Source organism: Epinephelus lanceolatus, chromosome 20 (assembly GCF_041903045.1).
Source record: "Epinephelus lanceolatus isolate andai-2023 chromosome 20, ASM4190304v1, whole genome shotgun sequence".
In the NCBI taxonomy this organism is placed as follows: domain Eukaryota; kingdom Metazoa; phylum Chordata; class Actinopteri; order Perciformes; family Serranidae; genus Epinephelus; species Epinephelus lanceolatus.
In genome coordinates this window covers 27,432,413-27,453,772 of record NC_135753.1, presented here as the reverse complement: position 1 = coordinate 27,453,772, position 21,360 = coordinate 27,432,413, and the positions used below count along the sequence as shown (strand labels likewise).

The 21,360-nt window shown below is 40.0% G+C and overlaps 1 protein-coding gene across 1 annotated transcript in view; it reads right to left on the bottom strand.

Moving 5' to 3' along the window:
* ofcc1 (orofacial cleft 1 candidate 1) overlaps positions 1 to 1,523 on the bottom strand; it is an 87,537-nt gene extending 86,014 nt beyond the window's left edge. Inside the window, exon 1 of the mRNA XM_033638554.2 lies at positions 1,492 to 1,523. Coding sequence (XP_033494445.2) covers positions 1,492 to 1,509 — 18 coding nt within the window. The 5' untranslated portion in view covers positions 1,510 to 1,523. The remainder of the gene's footprint in view (positions 1 to 1,491) is intronic.
* Positions 1,524 to 21,360: the final 19,837 nt, after the last annotated feature.

The following is a 21,360-nucleotide window of genomic DNA, read 5'->3' as shown; positions in this document are numbered from 1 at the left end:
CCCAGTTCAGCCCAGTCACATTGAATCTGCCATCAACCAATTGTGCTTCATGAAACCGTCAACCCTCATTTACGTCTGCCTGTTTTCTTCCCCACGCAGCTGTAAACAAGGCCCCAGCTTTGAGCTGTCTTCCTCTGTCCCTGTGCGCGCTGCTTGCCAGGGGAGCGTAGACAGCAAAACCTCGTCTTCACAGAGCTACTTGAAGCTACCATTTCCAGACAAGCAGCCTGTGCGTGAGGCATAAGGAGTCAAGGACGAGAGTGTTTCTAGAAATGACAAGAGTTTTGAAGCTTTACATAGAGAGTTCTAATTTGTACTTAAAAATCCATAATATTTGGTTTGTGTTTGTGTTTCTTAAAGTGGCATTGATCAGAATTTGAATGTGATCAAATGTGCAAGTGAATGAAATCATCTCGTCTTAATATGAATATATGTGTGAATATACTGTGTGTCATAATGGGTTGTAATAAAATGATAAAAGGCATAATAAAGATGAGACTAGATGCCTTGCTAAATCAATATAGACATTAAAGTTGATTTTGTTTTCCTGTTTATAAAGTCTCTTTTTATCTTTCAACATAATAGAAATGACCACATCAATAAAATGTCATAAGAATAATGAAAATTTCTGCAAAGCCTCTTTATTTAAATCACTGCAGATAAGGTTAGCATTTTGTTTCAAAGGCACACAAAGCCAATTCTGCCCTTAAAATGTGAAACCATCTTAATTTATAGAGCAGCTTTATATGTGCACGGTAATTGTGACCCACCAAACAGTTTCTTATTAAACAACAACCGCGTCAGTTGGTGTAGACAGAAAACATAATTAGTATTCAAGCTTAATTAATCTACGCTGGCCCCCTTTAAGTGAATTAGTCAATTATTTATGCATGTGTGCTCCTTTGATGCTAACAGATTATGTATGTTACTGGGGAAAAAAACCTTGAAAAATGACTTTGAAAACTTTTCACCATAAAATGTCACTACAAGCTTCTGCGCTGACTTAGAAATGTCAGCGAAGAGCATGAATGCTGAATGATTATGGGGAAAAAAGCTGGACTAAACTGTGAAACTTCTATAAATTCTAATTATTGCCAAATCACCATGCCAGACATGTCAAGGAAAACATTGCAATTCATTGTCTGAAGTCCAGAGCAAAAGACAAAAATAAATCAGCCAAATATGTACTTTTTGTGTGCCCTAATCCGTGGAATGGAAATCTAACACAGGTCGGATCAAGGTCTTTCCTGGGATCATGGGAACTCCTTGGGATTTTCAAGAGCCTTTTTGTTTTTACCCTTGAGAACCAGGCACTGGCCTCTGCACCCCTCAATCCCCCATTGAGAACCCAGAGGCAGCACGGAGGAATGCTAAATGTCAATGGTCAGACTGCACCAGCACCTTCAGTGAGAGAGATGGAGGTACAAGGCCTGACCTCTTTTGTGTTCAGCTACGCTTGCTATGAGGGGCCAAAAGTGAAACTGTACTCACATTGCTAAAGGTGTCCATCTCCACAAACTGCGAAAGATCATCACTGGCTGACCCTGATCTCTGAACAATGGCAAGGCCTGCAAAACAGAATGTGTGAAAATACAGTGAGAGATGTGTCAGAACAAATCAGATAAATCTAATGTTGCACGGCTCCCACAAATCTGACCTGCACAGAGAATCTGTAATTGACATAAAACTTTAAATTTGCCTTATAATTCAAAGTTCGTTAATGTTATTGGAGCTAGAATTTGCAAAAAAAGCTTTTAATAGCTTAGTGCGCAGCTCAAAATCCCTCATTCCATGCAGCGTTACACTACCTCTCCCCGCTTGTGTGTTTAAACCTGTTATCTCTGCAATGCATCTCACAGAATAAAGGACAATAAACACCATTTATTATCACAGATAACAAATTATTTGCCCTGATTATTCAAATAGTTTATTCATTTACATCTGATACAATATCATTTGGTATTTTTATCGTCCTTTTCCTATGGTAATTCACATGGCTTGCACAAGTTTCTGCTGAAATAGCAAAACAAACCCCAGGCAAAATGTGAAAGATTATCCCATACCATGCGAGCTAGGATGAAATGCTATACTTTTTCACACTGAACACTGCTCCACTGGGTGTGATTGAAAAACATGTAAAGCTATTGAATCTGTGGTTTGTATATGTGAGGGGAAAATGAGTGTTGTAACAAGTGGGCCAGTGTTTTTGTAATTGTTTCAAATTACACTCAGCGTAATAACTCAGTGAAAGCAGAGCCAGTGTGCGGTCCGTACACATTAACTAGGCAAAGACCACAGGATATCCATGCACCTTATCGCGGCCCACAAAAAAACTTGATTGTGTAAACAACTGTGGAGACTAAAACTCCTTAGCTATATTTCCAGCTGTGTCTATTTGTGTCCAACGGCGCTTATCACCAGTTACACAAAAGAAGGATAATACTTTTAGATAAAGAGGTACTTTGCAGCATTTCCTTTACATGTGTATTTTGTTGAATTAAAGACAGCCTTGAATTCCTGTTTTTCATTTGCTCAACTGTTTTTCTGGGTTACTAATAGAGATGTGTGTGTATGTGTGTGTATGTGTCTGTGTGAACATTTTATACAGGCTGTAAAACTGCAATGTTGTGAGAAAAATAACTACATTAGCTGTTAAAACTGCATGCCTCCTGCCAAATACTGGCTCCCTAACCAATGAGATTGCCAACATCATTGTTAACCACATAAATGACTGACTCACTTTTCTGCTCGAGGTTCAGGCTTTCTGTCAAAAAGTCATGTGCAAAATTTCGACAGTAAGTGCAACAAACCCCCAAAGTCCTACACAGTATGATGTGCTTGCTGGACTCGAGTTAGTCCCAATCCAAAGAGATAGCCACACATGGGTTCACTTCTGTGCAAAAATTATCTCATGTGCTAACTAAACAGTACACCCATGCAAACACGCACTGCCAACAGCAGCCAGCGTGCAGCAGAATCATCTATACAGGGTCTCTTTACAGATGTATTTGTTTCTGACCCGTACGCCACAGCACTGTTTCCCATGTTTGATCTCAGCAACATGCCAGGAATAAGCATCTGTGGTCAGAGTTTAACAGCAGAAAGACAACACTGCTGTCAATTGATTGCTGTTATCTCAGCAAGATGCTGTACATGGCTTTTTCTAGTCCTTCTCTCTGCACAAACCAGTGTTTAAGGGTTTTTAAAATGATGCAAAATTTTGTATAAACCGAATCACCATGAAGTTGCGCTGAAAACAACAATCACTTTCAAGTGGACAACTGGGAATTGATTATATCTGTGGTTATTTTCAGCTGTAACTGTATGTTTAGTTAAACATGGTAGTCTGACCTATCTGACGTTTCTGCTGTGCTTATTTTATGTACTGTGATGCTTTGCTAGCATCTTTGATAAACCAAATCTACCAGCACGGAAGCTAAGTAATGCAAAATGAATTTTAGCTATATAAAAAAACAATCTTTACTGCTTTACCTTACCAATCGAGGCAGCGGTAGACCAGCAAGTCCCCTGTTGTGCAAAGTAAAATTACTTATTGTCAGTGGAGTCTGGTGTCTTTGAGATAACGGCTCCATTCCCTTTCGGAAAAGGCTGTCTGACAGTAAGGCAAAGCAGTGAATATAACCTAAACAAAGCGTACACTTAAAGCTGATTCTGAGTTTTTAGGTGGGACATTTTTTAGGGGGCTAAAAACTAATTTAGGCGTGCACTGTTTCATTTAATGTACACAATGCAGAGGTTTTCTACACGAAAGTTACTGTAAACAAACATTGTGATTCATTTATATCTCCTTTAATCACTGGCTTCTTGGCCTTCTGTCAGACCCCTAAATCCCCCTTTTTAAATGAGTGTATGAGGAAGTTGTTATTTGATATCCATGAAGTCAGCATGAGCCAAAAGACTGACCCACCATTTAAACTACACAATAGTTATAAAGAAAGCAAGTATATACATTGCTCCTCTAAAATGACATGCTACTATGTCTGACCTGCAACTATTGTCTTCCAACTCCCTCTCCTGCCCTGAGAATGACCATCTCCTCTGTCATCTAGTCAGCTAAGCTCAATCAACCCTTAATCCAGAATGACAGTGGGGGTCTGTGTTGCACTAGACAAGGCACTTCCCCTTTTCTATGGCATAGTGTGACCTGAAATCTTCGCTTGACATTCTTTTTTCTTCTGCACGAACATGGATAAGGGATGTAATTCAATAGTCACCGAGGGACAGGGCACCGCGCACCAAAGACTATTTTATTTGCTTGTGGACAGAGGTCTTTTCTTAATGTTTGACAACAGCCATTCTCCCTCAAGACATAGAGTTCACACAGCTGACAATAAGGGTAGAAAAAGGGCAGAGTCTTTCTTCTTCGCTGGGCAGTGGAGACGTTTCACATGCATATTTACTCTAAATGTACTCTTTGCACTTTGAGGTGCACTTACAAAGTCGTATATCTGCAGTGCACTGTGAAGTCAGCAACAGTGGAGTATATTTAAGTGAATTCATGCAAGTTTACTGCATCTTCTTTATGGGAATTAAGGGCACACTGCTCACATAAATTCAGCACACTTTTCATTCAAGAATGTAATTTCATCCTGCTGGATTATAAACAAAATCTACTGCAAATAACTACCACATTGTATTAGTAACTGTATACATGCATGCTGTTTTTGTTTAGGATTAAGAGGTATTTTACCTTGTGAGGCCCGAATTCTTCCTCTTCATGGTCAGCTACACCTCAGTCGTCAAGGTGATGGTGACGCACACATGTACACGTAGTCTCAGGTAACCTCCTCATGTTCACTTTCACTCACTGAAACAAAAAGAGAAAGTCTGAATTAGATTATACACCACACAAATGTAAAAAAGACATCATTCAGATCTCAGGTTTCTACCTTTCTGCTACACACACCGTGTGTTTTAAATGAAGTAAAGCAAAAGGAAAAGTAATTGTTGAATGATAAAAGAAGAAATGTATGTCATTTAAATTCAGGGAAGGAGAGATAATGCATGCCATTTCCAAAACTATAACCGTTGAGTTGTGCCAAGATAAAGTTTCATCTGTGTGACAGTCTCATCTACCAGATGGCATCACTGTTTGTGCTATAAATGCTGTTTCAATATTAATGTGGCATGTGGCACGGCGCTCCTTTAAAGAGACGTTCACTCATTGTTTCACCTGAGCCAGAGATGTTGTCGGTAAAAACAGGCTGCTCCATCACCTTTCAGCGCTGATTACAACGAACTCCCCCAAACTGAAGGTAAAGAGCTCACACTGCTTTGTAAACATCCATTATGTCGTACATGACAATTCACACAAAAGTTCCCCACATACATTATTTAGAGGGAACTGCAGACAAATGTATTCCTCAGCCAAAGCAAGCTTTACAGCTGCTGTGAAGAATAGGTAGCAAACGCCCGGCGGATTGGCCTGGTTATGTTTGGCATAAGGCATATTAACACTAATGTCCCCGTAGAACAGATCATGAACTACTAATGCATCCCTTTGACCAAACAGTCAGACTGTTCTTTATTTATGACTGCAAAGCTATCAGGCCATTGGTGGCCTTTTCAACTGAGGAAGAGAGATTGTTTGTATGTAATAGCAATGAATAGTACTTATTTGTTTTGAAAAATTAAGTCAATTTTTTGTTTTGTGTAAAGTTTGGTGCTGTAAACTCATTTAGGAGACTCATATTACAACCTCTCCTTGATAAAGCCACGATGCAGGACACAATCAGAAGTTACCAAGGCACAATAATACACCATTAATGCACATTTTAATCAATACAGTGTATGCAAAGGGGATCGTTACCACACCTATACTACAAACCACTTTGATCTTTTTTTTTTGTTGCTCATTAAGCTGCTAAAATGTGATCTAAATAAGATGCCCACCGATTTGGACCTCCCATTACCTGGCTAAGCTGTCGTTGATCGTTTATGCGATTAAATATAGACCTAAATCTCCATCTTATCCAATTAATTCTTGGTGCAGGCATGAGAGTGGCTAATGATGTTATCTTACCTAATTAACCTGTATAGGGATTCAACTGCAGGACAGGGGATTGTTCATCCTTCATCCAAGTGTTCATTATTATCATTACAATCATTATCATAAAGGGGCTAACTTATGATGTTGGCCATTCCATCACCATTAATCTAGATTGAGTCCTTTTTTTTCCATTTTGGGGAGGGGGATCCTTTGGGGTCATTTTTAATTATCACTAAAAGGATGGGAATGCTAGCAAAGCCGAGTAAGTTCAGTTGTGGTCACAGCAATCACTGGGATCCCGTGAGACCACATTACACGAATGTGATTTGACTACTTATGACTGAAGGGACATTTCTGATTTTGCTGTGTTTGGGGCCCTGCGTCCTGCACGCTGCAAAACTCTCCTTGCAGTTTCCTGTCAGCTTTCCCACTGAATGTCGGCTTCAACCTATTAACACAGCAGACTTGGAGCAGATCAATAGCCCTCATTGGGCCATGTGTCATTAGTTAATCGGATATTGATGAGGGTATTGACACGCACCTAATTAATCTCAGGCCCAGTGCCGGCTTTCATATGTTTCCTTAATTATGCACTTCATCTTAGTCCTTATACATCAGCAGGCTGCCGCTTCCTGGTTGACAGTGAGTAAAAGTTAGCTGTCAAGTCTCACTCTTGTGTTATAAGTTTATTTTCTTTCTCTGCTTTTTTTAAAATGGTGCAGCAAAAAATGCACATTTAGCCCTGACTCTGGCACAGATAATTTGCATTGCATTTAATTTCCCAGCACCAGTATCAATAAAGAAGCATGTTAAACGCAGTGTAATATATAGTTTTTATATCTGATTTAATAAATGTATTTTATATTTAAGAGTTTATTGTTACATAAAGTCTCTCTGATGTTTATTTGGCTGCACTAGTCAAAGAATCTCTCTGTCCTGGTACCCTCTTTTGATGTGTATGTATACAGCATGTGTTTAATTGCTTCTAAATATGCATGCATAACGCTTAACCCTGTGTCTGTGCTACTGGATGTGAGCTCATATCTGTGCACCTGCGTGTGTGTGTGTGTGTGTTGACGCATACATACTGATCAATAGAGCTGCGCATTAGAGCGCTGGTATACAGATGAGAGAGCACCTGAAGGTGACCCTGACTACTGGCATCACCACAGGGCTCCAATAAGCTGCTCCTCAACCGCTGCTCTGCAAACCACAAATCTCCAACTTTTAGCCTGCTGCTGTTGGTTTGATTATTGTTTATAGATACAGCCGAGAATTAAAGTATGGCCCGCAGGCAGCATAATTATTTACAGCTGAAAACTCATATCATTACCAGCATGCTCCTAATTGCCAGAAGTAATATCAATGTTAGTTGATTAAGTGTATTTTTTTCATCTTCACTCTCCATAATGTGCAGAGATTGTTTTCCCTCAGCATATGGGGTGACGGTTTATCTCAATACAGCTGTTCATCTGGCTTGACTTCTATTTTTTTTTTTTTTTTTTTTCACTGTTCATTCCAAAATACAATATTGCTGTATCTTCAGAGGGTAGCGATCGATTGCTCCACTTTTTGTAGTTTGCTCACAAGGTCAAAGAAAACACTGGAGATTCATCCTTCGTTGCTCAAAAATAATTTATCTCTGTAAAGATTTTCCCTAAATAGACACAGATGTGACTTTCAGGGGCGGACTTCTTGACTCAAGGTGAGGTCAGAGTTAAAGAGAGAGGCTAGTGGGGTGTAAAGCTACCTCTAATTCACAATCAAATGATTAATTAAAACAAATGTTTATTTGGCCTGGACCTCCCTCCCACCTGCTATGAACATGTCAAAATATTTCATCTTGTATTTAAGGCGGCAAGAAAGATGAGGCTATTAATAACACCGCCTGTGAAGGGGAAAATACATAAACCTTGAAGGCTACTTTATTATTCACATGTAGATTACTCAAACATGAATGTGGCGCTGCAGCACTAGAAACATATTTCTTGGACCTCAGCAGAGAAATCTCAGAATTAAAACAGTGAGTGTCTGTTCGATTTTATAACCAAATTTTAAAAGGTCAAATAGTTCTCACAGTCACAAGTCATATTGCTAATTACAGCACCAGATGTGTTGTTGCTGTTTACACAAGCAGCAAACTGAAATAGAAAACACTACTTATGAGATTGTATTCCAGTATGGCTCTGAAACGTTAGTGTGGATCTGTCAGGAAACTACTGCACGCACTGTTGTTTCTGGATTCTGGTTTCCAATCAGGAGTCAGTGTATCATTTACTTAGACTTTGACTTTTTGGTTAAAGTTATTTCTATCACACTTGCTTTGCTTTCTCTTTGACCACAGAGTTCATGCAGCCTCGTAAGAGTGGGAGTGAGTGACATTTTTTATAAAAAAAAAAGCCTTGTACCATATGTGAAGCCTCAACTTTGCTTCAATCAAACTTGGGAGCGAGTGCTGTCGAAGTAAGCTTGCCTTGCATGATACAGCTTAAGTAATACATAGAGGAAAACTCATGGAAAGGAATATTTTCCATCATTTCCTTTCAATGCATCGTATCTTGCGAGGAAAAAAAACGTGAAAAAACTGACGTGGTCCCAAAAGATTGTGTCTATAAGGCAGTTAACAACCACAGGAATCCATCTCATGCTTCGAGAGTTAAAACTGTGCAGAGGAGTGGAATAATTGTTAAAAGGGCAATGCAAATAGTGATTAAAAGTGGGCCTAGGGTCATCATTAGGGCATGATCTCAGAGAAATTGGGAGCAAGGGGGGAGTGTTTGAGAAACATCTTGCTGACCAACAAGGGGCATCTCGCATGCGACTGACTCCTCTATGACAAGGATTTATTATGCGCCTTGTGACAGGCAGTGAATCTGCCCCTTTGATGAGCACACTGACTGCGAGTTCACGCATAAAACGCTTGAGGAAATTAGACAATTGTCGGAATGAAACTTTGTGCTATAAATACATTTTCTTTTCTTCCTTTGTCATTCATTCGGAGATACAGTGATGTCATCGCACAGTGAAGGTCTTGTGATTCCTTTTAAAGATCAAGAGGCCACAGGCGGTGGTGTGTCAGTGGCTCAAAGGGTCGGTATGTATTAGGATATGATACAAAATACAGTCTGAGACTTTAAGCTACAAGAGCAGACGGATGAAACCGACTTGACCTATTACAGGAATCACACTTAGATGACTCACATGATACATGAAAAGAATTACGTAAAACTGGGTAATATTGATGGGGATACTGATGCTGTGTTGATCTCACCAATTGATTTCTATTCTGGTAATCCTGACAGTGATTTTACGATTAGAAATAATTATTATATTATTTGGACTGCTGAATAATTACAAGATAAAGCACCAAAGCCTCCAACTTGGATGTCCAGTGGCTGTGAGAAATTTTTCCAACTTTGATTGACCTATGAAGACAAGCGATTACATTAAAGGAAATATTTTATTTTTCTTTTTGTAAAGATTAAGGGTTTATGTGCAGTAACATTTGCATCTGTGTTATGGAGTGTTCTGTGCTGTTGTCCCTTTTCCCTCCCTTGTAGATCTGCCCCGGTGTGCTGCATTAGCTAACGAGGTGCAGCACACCTGGCATGGAGGAGGTGGTTAAGAGCTCCTGTGCCAGCAGCAGAGGGGAGAGGCTCTGGTGCGTGGACTGCTGCCGCTCACCGCAGGATTTTTGTTGTTTTGTTGCTTGTTTTAATTCTAATAAATCCCATGGATTTGATTGTTTTAAAGGTGTTTATGTGATTATTTTGGGTCAGTGTTGGAGTTTTGTTAGCCCCATAGGGCTACCTAAGGGTGGGGCGTAACAATCTGCTATTTCTCTCCATTGAATAAAGAAGTTTACAATAGCCAAATTAATTCAATTAGGTTGCAGCTCTGCTCATCTTCTTTGACTTGACAATGAACCCTATGTCTCATGCCTGTCATGTGCTGAAAAGCAGGATGATTATGGGCACCCCTAACTACTTAACAATTTGAATTTCCTAGAGGTGGTGTAATGATATAATATCATTACACTGGCAGTTTGTTCTTGAAGGTCAGAGTAAATTCTGCCAATTTTTGACCAGTGACGAGGTTAACTTGACAATAAGTTGGTCAACTACTTGATCTGCTAGATAAACTTTATCATTTATCACCACAGAGTTGGAGTGATTCTATATTCCTGTTTCAAACTTTTTTTTTGACATAGATATAGGGTCTTCCAGTTAATTTAACATTCCTAAAAGTCACTTGGCCACCAGTTTTTTCCATTTTTACTACTTTGTGTCTGGAAAAAAACATGTTTTGCCAAAGACACAAATTTGACTTGTTGCAAATTCAAATGTTTCATCATTGCACAAAAAATGATAACATAGTTGACTATCTTTTGATGGGATCACTCCAGCCACAATACAGTGATCCACGACTTAAAGCGAATGTGGGCCAGGAGCGTAATGTGGGGGGCAATGGCACCTTTCTCACTTCCTACCCCCTACTTCCAGCCCCCAGTGCTCAGACCCAATACATCTTTGGACTCAGCCTTCATTTTGATCTCAACTAGACATCTGTAAAGTTTCATGACTGCATCTTGCATGATTGTGATGCTGTTGCATTAACAAAAGACACACAGACACACAGACACACAGACAGACATAAACACCTGAAAAAAATACTCAAATGGCTTCTGTGGTAGTTCCAGCTACTGTAGGTGTCAGCAGGACCATATTTTGTTCAAGTCAAGTGTCTGAGCGGTCAGACATCCATCCATCTATTTTCGTAACCGCTTATCCTCTTGAGGGTCACTTCGCCAGATTATCGCAGGGCTTGAGCTGTCAGACAAATAAACATAAATAAACATTATCTACTGAAATCATGAGTGGGACTTTTAACATCTAAACTCTTTTTTACAAGCCAGGTGTATCATGGGTGAGAGGTTAATTCAAATGTTTCATTTTCAATGAATCCTACCAAAATAGTACCTGCCTGCCACTGCTTACCGCAGCAGTGGAAAATAACTTGGATGTTTTGCCTACACATTGCTACTCGTAGATGCAATTCACTCCTAAGTCCTCCCACAGTCTAACCTGTCAACCAAATTGCTTTTGTTGTACGTCAAAATCTAGCTTTTGATAGACTACATGTCAATACATCTCGCCTTTACATATACTGTCACTCCCCACTCTCTTTTTCTGACTGCAATACATCTGATACAGCCACAGGCAAAAAATATGCCTTGATATCATTTACTGAGGAGCAGCTACGTAGGACAAGATTTTTTTTCCTTTAACTTTTTGGTAAAACTGTTTATTGCAGCAGCGGTGCAGCATCTGTGTGAACAGTCACAACTACTGTGGGTTTGTCAAACACTTATTTCAAGTTTCAACTCATGTAGGAAAGTGAAAAAAATCATTCAGTGTGCTGTGTTTACTTTCAAAATGTTTAAAAACTAAGGATTAAACTAGGAAACATGATAGAGAAGCTTTATAAGCTTGTTTACTGCTCAAAATTGCTCATTGACTGATGACTCACAAGGATGTAAGCCTGTTTCAATTAACATACCAGGAAATAGTTTGTCCAGGTTGGACTCCCCCTGTAACAGTCTGAAATGAGATCAACCCTGATCTCCCAGGTCACTAGCTAAGCCACACATCTGTCTTAATATCTAGGTGAATGTTTGAAATGTAAATGTCTTCAATGACCAGCTCCACTTAGCTTGTCTTCAATGGACATGCAACGCTGACCCTGAGGGCAGTAGCAAGCTCATTGGACTATTCATAGACTGTGTCCTCTGCGTTTTGCCTTTTAAGTTTTTTAAAGGGTGTAGTGTTCACTCTGTGAGTTTAACCTAGATCTCTTTTGAACTTTTAATGATCTATTTCCTACAGTTAATGATTCAACACTAAGTTTACTACTGTGTGTGCACTGACATATTAACACACAGGCAAAGCAAGGGCAGATTTAGATGTAGAAGTGAACTGTGCTAACACTGTATTTCTCTTTGTTTGTCACATTTGACCCTCTGGGTGTGTCATACTTTAACATTTACATTTCAAATTAACACGTTATCAAAAGATCTACACCTGCCACTAAATGCAACAGAGAACAGTGGCAACAACTATGCTAATGCTAAGTTCCTGTATTGATCCACAATATATTGAACAGCAGGTGTGTTGCACGTGCTTGCAGCCTTTACAGCATGAAATACATGAAGATTAACCAAATAAATTATTGCCTTTAGTTATATTTCTTTTGTTTTCATAATGTACACTGGGCTAAATATCAAAGTGAAATCGTTTCCTATGTTAACAGCAACTCAGTAGCCAGCTTGCTAGCTAGCTGTCACCTGCTACAAGACGTTTTGCTAGTAATATAGCAGGCTAATTTTGGGGAGGTTTGTTCCACTGTATTTTCATGTATTTAACCCAGTTGTCTTCTTTTTAATTTTCTTTCAAACAAAACAAAACATACCTGTGAAGGCCTCTTTATTTAGGGCACTGTTGACAACTCTCCCTGTCACAGTAGCTAGCACTAGCTCCAACCGTGGAGACAGTCGTTAGATGACGTCACGCGTTTATTTGCATATTTGTGACGGTATCGCGCATTAATTTGCATAATTGCCTTTAGTGGTTATGAAGGTAGCAGCAATGAAGAGATCATTAAAGACCGATAGGAAAATCGCTTCATTGACATTGTGAATTTAAAGTAAATAAAGTGGGGTTGAAAAAAACATTGAAAAGGAGGAAGAAGATCGAATTTATTTATTGCCATATGCACAGAAAAGCAGTCATTGGCAATACAAATTTTGGATGTCAGGCTCCCTTCAATACATGCATTCAGTTTTATGTGCACTACAAAAGGGACTGTAATAATAATTCATGAGAGTATTAAACAATCATATTGTTAAACATAGAGCCCTATGTTGTTTGGTCTGGACTTTGTGATTTCAGCTTGATCTGAACCAAAATTAGGACATGCGTGAACCAAACCAAACCATGGTCTGACGAAAAGAGGGGTCCAGATCCAGTCTGGATTTCACTTTTTTCCATATAAACCTGGAATCCAAAATCTTTGCGGAGGTGTGAATAGTCAATAGAGCCTTATTCCCAGCACTATTTGGCACACAGTAGTTTCTCTACGTCTCTGACCCTGAGTAGTGAGGCCCACAGTAGGTGTTCTTAGGTAAGCGCTCAGTAGGGGGTGGTGGGGTCCTGAAGTGGAACTGAGCAAAGGCTTTGGTGGTCTAGGAAGGGAAACAACATCTTCCCCACCCTCTGTACCTCCTGCCCCTCCTGTTGATGCTGACAAAGTGCGGGGCACCTGATAGGTACAGTTTGCGCCAGGTGTACATGGGATATCATAACTGATGGAAAGGTTGTGCATCTGTGACTGCATTAATAGACATACATTTTAAATGAATCAACTGTGCACGGCCCATAAAGAGAGGGAGAGACACCACACTGCTGGCAGAAGAGCCATGAACTGTGGTTACTCAGAGCAACATACATGGGAACGTATATAATATAGACTATTTACATATAATTCTCGTGTTTTTTTCCTGATTGTCTAAATAAGTAGCTAAATTTATCACCAGTCGCTTTTTAATAAAGTTACTAATGGGGTCTGAAAAGTTGCAGGAATGTCACCAAGTTGGCAACGCTGATTTAGAGACCATTAACTGGTGTAGCTGTTGTCTTCACTAAAAACAAGGTAATGTTTCCCACCCTTAAATTTTAAAAAAAATTTAAAATTTCACAAATTAATCTGTGTTTCAATAAAATAGGATTTTATTATAACTTTATTCACACTATTCGCTCATGTTAGCTATGATGTCTTTTTCACTTCAGGGGGAAAAAAGGAAGAGGCTGAAAGTAATAGGCTCAGATGTAGACTATAGGCCTTTTCACACCAGAAAGTCCAAGCTGTGCTTACATTTTTGTTTCACTGTATACATTTGATGCTGTTAATTTTGGATTCACATTGCAATCATGTGAGCACACTTAAGAACTTTACATAGCATTCTTATGTACTGTTGTCATCACCTACGTGAGCTGCATCTCCCTAAACTTGCAATTGATTGTTTTGTAGACGGGCGTGCGTCAAATGTCAACATGTTGTCAGTTCAGCAGGTAGCCCTCTATCGCAGTTTGAATGAAGAAATGAGAAAAGTGAAATCCAGACCAGGTCCAGACCAAGACCCCATCTTATCGTCGGACCATGATTTAGTTTAGACTGTGGTCCCCTGGAGGTTTCACGCCTGTAATTTTGGTTCAGATCAAGCTGAAGTCACAAAGTCCAGATCAAACAATGTAGGGCCCTATGTTTAACAATATGATTGTTTAGTATTCTATTATTACAGTCACTTTCTATAGTGCACATAAAGCTGAATGCATGTGTTGAAGGATCACACCCAAAACTCATACTCATACATACTTGATGGATATTTAAGAATGCCGTTCTTAAAGCCAGCTAATCCACAGACTCTCTTGGTATACAGTCTGTTTGCTCTGAGATGAGCAGCATTACTTTGTGGAAGTTGTTTAACCAGAGATGAAAAGTACATAAAAGACAGAAGTCAGTGTTAATGCAGGTGAAGCATGGTGTCAGTGTAGCTCAGGCTTGCTAATTCTTTAATTGCTCGTGTCTTTTTCCACAGCTGAGCTCCACGTCTCTCAGAGATCAGACTCCTCTTTGTGTTAGGAACTGACACAGTATTATTCAGTTGGGTTGTAAAGCACATTGCCCTATAAACAATGGATTTGTTGATACAGTGTAAATCCCACACATTGCATTTGATTCTCTTTCTGTCTGTCATCTCTGGGTTTTAGCAGACAATGAAACACTCAACAATGGAGGAACATTTTAAAGGGTAGGTTATGTAACTGTCTCAGAGCACTTGTACTGCTTTGTCAGTTGAACTTGGAAGCACTTTACCTATGAAAACATACCCAAGAACTAGTTTTGGTGATATCACCCCTGATTAACTGACATTTCTTGATTTGTATTGTACAATATAGTCAAGCTTTTTTGTTTAAATTTGTTCTGTTGTTTCTAAATTTCAACCAAACCCACTTAAAATGTGGAGCATTGTGCTCCTTTCGCAGCTCTGTCACTGTAGAGTAACTTACAGTGATGACTTGTGTTCCATTGAGCACTTTCCCTTCCATGTTTTTGTCATCTGTATCTCTCCCTTTCTCTGCGAGACAAAAAAATTGCAGCCAAAGAGAACACAGTCAAAGCTGAAGGCAATCACGGCACCATTCTCACATGAGCGAGTGTTAGATGTGGGCCTGTGTGGGGCAAGTCTAAGAGCTCAATATCTCCAGCACATGAAGTTATAAAGAAGACAGAAGCAAAGCATCCTCTGTTGTATAAAAGTCATACATCGCTCGCAGGCACCAAAACACAAAAGAAGTTGAGCCGTGAACGTATTATGAAACAAGATTGGAGAGTGGCAAATTGGTAATTAGCCTCTACGTTGCAAATGAGCATTACAGTCTTGCTTATGACTTTCCTCTCTGGTCCCCAAAGCCTCTTCTATTAATTTAGCTCTGAGGGGCCATCCATAAACAGGCTGAATAAGCTGTTAGCCTTAACGACGAGTGCAAATGAAGGGCTGGCTAAATATGCTGAAGGTAACAGAGATAGCGAAACATTCAATACTTAAATTACAGTGAGTAGAGAAGGTAGAAGGTAGGAATAAATTGGTTTTCTCAGGTATTGCCGGAATCATGCATATTTCTTGTGTAATTCTGTGTCAATTTGAGAAGAATTTCAACTATTCGCCTAAAACTATTTTGCATCTTGCAGGAAACATATTGTTTGATGAGTTAAAAAGTCAAGTCAGGTCAAAAACACTAATGGGCGGGTTACATGTATTTTCTAAATGCTTCATGAAAACACCTGCAATCGATACAGTTTATATATTTTAATATAAATTGCAGGATTCAGTCTTAATTTTCTGTTTATTACATTTAAAAAAGTCTCCCGATCATTTTCTGTCTACTGTCAATACTGTCAATCCTCTCCCACCTGTGTTAATCAATTCTTGCAATTTCATGAAGCAGAAGAAAAAAGAAATATATAATCTATCAAATTAAAATATCCAGCAGTTTACAACAAAATTATAGTGTTAATGATGTGCTGAATTATTTTGTCCATGACATAGAGATAATAAGCTCCATTCTACTGGTAAGAATTTTCCGCATGTAATGGCTTGGCACAATATGCTTGTCTGGCATCGTTTGTCACATATCATGTTCTGTCTCCCAGCTCTAATGGAAATTGCTCTGAACTCTTGAAATTCTGTCTCCCTCCCTCATGAGGTCAGTTTCCTGCCTCAAAATTCATTCAGCCCTCTGGTTGTCTTGCATAAGAACAAGTATAGCCCATTACTACCGAATGAAAAGGAAGTAAGACAGAAACTTCCAAATTAATTTACAGTATGAACACACCTTACAGGTAACTGACTTGAGTTTGATGTAATTACTCCAGAAACCATAAATGGCTGTAATTGAGAAAAAGCCTACAGCATACAAGGATAACGAATGGCGAGATAATGGAGGCAGTGAAAGTCTTAGCTATTCAGATTGATGTTAGGGGGAGAAATATCTGGCTTCTTTGAGATGGGCAATTCACGCAAATACACCTCACCAACACTGGTAGCACTGCTGCCCTGCGCTTGCCCTCCCCTAAGCATGGCGCTTATATTCAGATGAGCCAGCCATTAGCTCTAAGTGGTCTTTACCCCCAAATTCTGCCATTTCACAAATTAGCCAATTTTCAACATTAGATGTTAGCCAGTGGCTAGGGTCAAAAGGTCAGCTGTGGTAAATATGAGGTGCAAACCTGCAGTTAAGGGGATTAATAAGGGCTCATTCAAAAGCACTTAAAGAGAGCGTGCAGCACGTTTACTGGAAGAAAAGATGGGTGCTGGCTATTCAGGATGAGTGACATTTCAGCTTTTAAAATGTTGGAAATATTTCACTGTGACTGAGCTATGTACTGCGCTGACCTCAACTGTGGATGGTACAGGTTTTTAAAGCCATCTCTCTCTCTTCTCTGGCCTACATAGTGTCCTAAATGGCCACTGCATGGTTTAATGCAATAGACAAAACAGCATTAAGCTTTTGCTCCGCACCAGAGAGGGGAGAAAGGCTCGTCAGCCCTTGCAAAGTAGACTGGAAATAGAGAGAGAGAGAAAGAAAAAGGGAGAGAGGGAGCACTTTCGCATCCCTGCCCTTCCACTCCATCGAGTATGCACCAGGGCAGACGGACATATGGGTGACGCTACATTCTTTAAAGAGAGCGAAGCAAATTCCTGACCCTCCCTTCCCGCCCCCATCCCTCTCTCCCGCCCCGTCGCTCACAAATTGCCCGTTCGAATGTCAGCCCTCCTTTTTATCAAACAAGTCCATTGTCTGCCAATTCGTGGGGCACTGACAAGAAGAGGCTAGCAATCTGCTGAACCTCTCGCCTGTGAATGAACGCGTGTGTTTTTATATACGCTTGCTAGCTGTCGTATTAGCACTCAGCCTGTTTTAACATGGCTGCACACAGTCAGACACACAGCCAAAAAATCAATACAGCTTTGCATGGGCCTGACCCACATACAGTGAGGCCAGTGGCTGCCTTGTCGAGGCTGTTTCATAATTTTAAAAGCAAGTGCGTGTGTGTGTAGAGAAATGTGTGCATGTGCCTACAATCATGCCTGTGTTTGCATATGTGACTTTATGCATGCGAGCAAAACGTGCACATATATTTGCACGTCTACATGTGAGAGGTCATGTGTTTGTTGACTTAGGAAGAGTGCAAGTTTCTTTGTGAAAACGTGTGTGTGTATGTGTGTGTGTGTGTGTGTGTGTGTGTGTGTGTGTGTGTGTGGTGTGTGTGTATGCGTGCGTGCGCGCGTGTGCGAGTCTAAACGTTAAGTCCGAGTGGGTGTTGAGTTCACACAAGCCCTTCCTGCTGCCTGACTTCACTGTCACTGATTGCAAGCGACGCAGAGCTAATAAAAGAGCAAAGCTGACTGTCAGCAGCGATTAGGCTGGCTACACAGACAAGACAAAGAGAGGGGAGAGCACGGCGGCATTAGCTGTGGTCATTAAACAACTTGAGTCAAGGAGAAGACTAACCTGGTTTATTAAAGGGGAGGAGGGCAGCGTTACAGAGAGGTTAGCTATAATTTTGCAACCACATTTAACATCAAACTCTTAACTGAGTGCTTCATGTTTGGACAGGGGAGAGAGAGTCAGTGTAGAATTTCACACACAAAGTATACAGGCATACAGTTATGTACATATGCCTTTATTTGGTGAGTTATGTAACAGCTATGTGGGAAGCCTTTTCTGGTTAGATAGAACTTAAAAAGTTAAATAATTTTAAATGAATGAATAATAATAAATAATACTTATTTAACTGTATCAGTCTATGCAGTATTTATCTGTCTTTCTAATTCTTCTCCATGTCAGTTTACACCTGTGCACTCTACCTTCTCCTTACCCAGTAAACATTTCTCTGTAACAGCAGTGAGGACACAGGATGTCTAAAAAGACAGGATCTTCAAACCAACTCTAACCTCTACAAAATCTTGATGGTTCTTCTGCGAAAATAATTTTGAATTGAACGTCCATGTACTAATTTTTTTCAATGCTTTTCAGTTCATTTTTTTGTTTGAGACATGCATAGGTGCAGCCCCAATACATTTAAAACCTGCACGACATGCCCCTTACAAACAACACCCACCAACAGTACAAGACAAACCCACTAAAGCAATAGTTGAACTTTGTTACAACCTGACTTGTGGTGACGAAATATGGGGCCGAACATAGCAATAATTCACTTTATTCATTTAGTATATTCAGTGGCATAGTGCAAACTATTATGGCGGGCCCTAGTGCACGCTATTGTGCATGTATTGTCTTGGCACAAATACAGACTTGACATTGGACAACATCAAAGTAGGATATTACCCAGCAATCATCATTGCATATCTGACAAAAACATCAAAGAAAGGAGGAAATCAGTCATTTAACTGAATAGTTTTTTTTAGTGTATTTATAGATTTTATAGCTTTATATGCCAATTTAAAAAAAGAAAAGAAAAAAGAAAACCAATGATGTAGATGGGTTTGTCTTTTTGAGGACATATATAGCAAATGGCACCATTTTTAAATTAATAATATTCTCTCTCTCATTTATCTTTGAACACAGGTATATTTCCAGGGTGGCAATCTGAATCACTTGCAAGGGCCCACTCTCTCCAGGGGCCCCAGTGTAATTGCACTCCCTGCACTATCTATATTTACACCCCTGACTATACTGATCATACATTAAGATGTGATTTACCTTTTAAATAATGAAATGTAACCCTTACCCTAATCCAAACCTTAACCGCCTCACCTTTAATCTAACACTTCAGCTAGCTAAATGCTAATTTAGCATTTTCTTCAGGCCTTCTGCTTACAGGCCTGATCATGCAGATTTGAGGGGGCATGTCATGTAACTGGTGGGCGAGTCACGTAGCCACTTCAGCTGCAGCTATACCTAGTTGTTTCGTTCAGGCTATTTTTCATTTTTTTGTAACAGGAAAAGGAAGTGATGCCATTTTATAGTGCTGAACACAGGTGAGTCAGGGTGACAGTTGTATTCAGATGCACAGCTGCAGAGAAGGTTTGTATTGTGAGCTTGTGTGAGGGCGATTCTGTCTAACTGCACTATCTATGCATCTCGTAATCCATCTCCTTTTTATTCTTTCGTAATGTCATGGTTGATTGATGTTCAGGTAGCATTTCCTCGTGGTTGTGTTGGACTGAAACAAAAACAAAACTCTCATTGTCATGTGTACGCTCACAAACACACATAATTGCACTCAAGCACACAAGCCATTTTTATTTCCACCATCTCACATACACTCTCACTCATTGTTTCTTATTTTACTCGCTAGCTTGTTCATGCACATGCAAACAAACACACACACACACACACACACATGAAAACACATTGACTCAGTTCCAAGATTTCTTCCAGTGGCTGGCTGCCTTCGCGGGTACCTGTAGATCTCCTGACAAGCAGGTGGGGATTAGTAAGTCTCTTCTTTTTGCCTTTCAGCAATGTTAGCTCTCTGGCTGGCTGGTTCATTGGCTGTCAGGAAGGTTACCTCACCATCTCTGCCTTTTTCAGTCCCCCCTCCCCTCCTTTAACATCATGCATACCAATGATATTATCTCTAGATAAATCAAATCTGAAAGCAACCCATCTGCTTTTTTCAAGATTAAGGGGGTACAAGTTATGTGTGCAAATGTGCTACTAAGAATGGGAGAGGGTGTGTGTTGGTATTGCAAAGAAGGCTGCTGCGTCAACCAGTTAAGGAGGGCTCCTGGCACATCAGCACTTAGTGAGACATTTATGAGCAAAATACCAGCTACCTTCAATCTTCAGTGGCCTCTAGGATGAAATGGAAGCTTAAATCTGAATCTGTTGATGACAGCGTGGATTATGAGAGAGACACGAGACATGATGTAGAAGAGAGAAAGGAGGCAGGCAGAGACGGTAAACAGCAGTGACCAGGAAAGCAACAAAACATATTTTGGTGAGCTACAAAAAAATCTGTAAATATGATCTCAGAATCAGAATCCTCAGCCTGTCCAGGCCTGTGATGACAACTCCACACTTCCCAGCATTCTTCCGCTACCATATTATTAATTGAGATGCCAAATGTGTGAACACAGAGTCATTAATATGTCACAGACCTGAGAATATATCACTCATTTGAATTTTGGGGGTTTGTTCTGTGATCACTTTGTAACACAATAAAAAAAAAAGAAGTACACAGTAAAAAAAGAAATAAATTAAAATATTTGCAGTGGTAGGATTCTGGAAATACCACAGAACAACATTCTACCTAACAGTGTCTTGATTCTGATAAAGTGAAAACAAAGACTGAACACAGGCCTTTTCTGCTTCAAAAAGTCTTAACATAAGACATGCTACTCCATATACATTAATCCTCTGAGACCCGCTGGACTGCCAATGATGTCGGCCGACATTACTGTCCTTAAGAGGCTGTGGCATGCTCATTTTTTAATGTAGGCAGTGCAAATATAATGGCACTGTGAAATGAGACAAGCTAAGGCATCCATTGGTACCAACCATGTCACGATGGCGGGCAGGGAAGGGGGCTAAACAACACTTCTATGTTAGGCTAAATTATGGCGATTCAAACTGGCATGGGAATTTTCATTTATCAGGCTCCACCCACTGTAACCATAGCGCTAAGTGGAGGGCGGAGCTTGAACTGGTTCTGTCGCTCTGCCTAGGGGCCCTGATGGTCTTACACTGCTCGCTGAAGAGGGT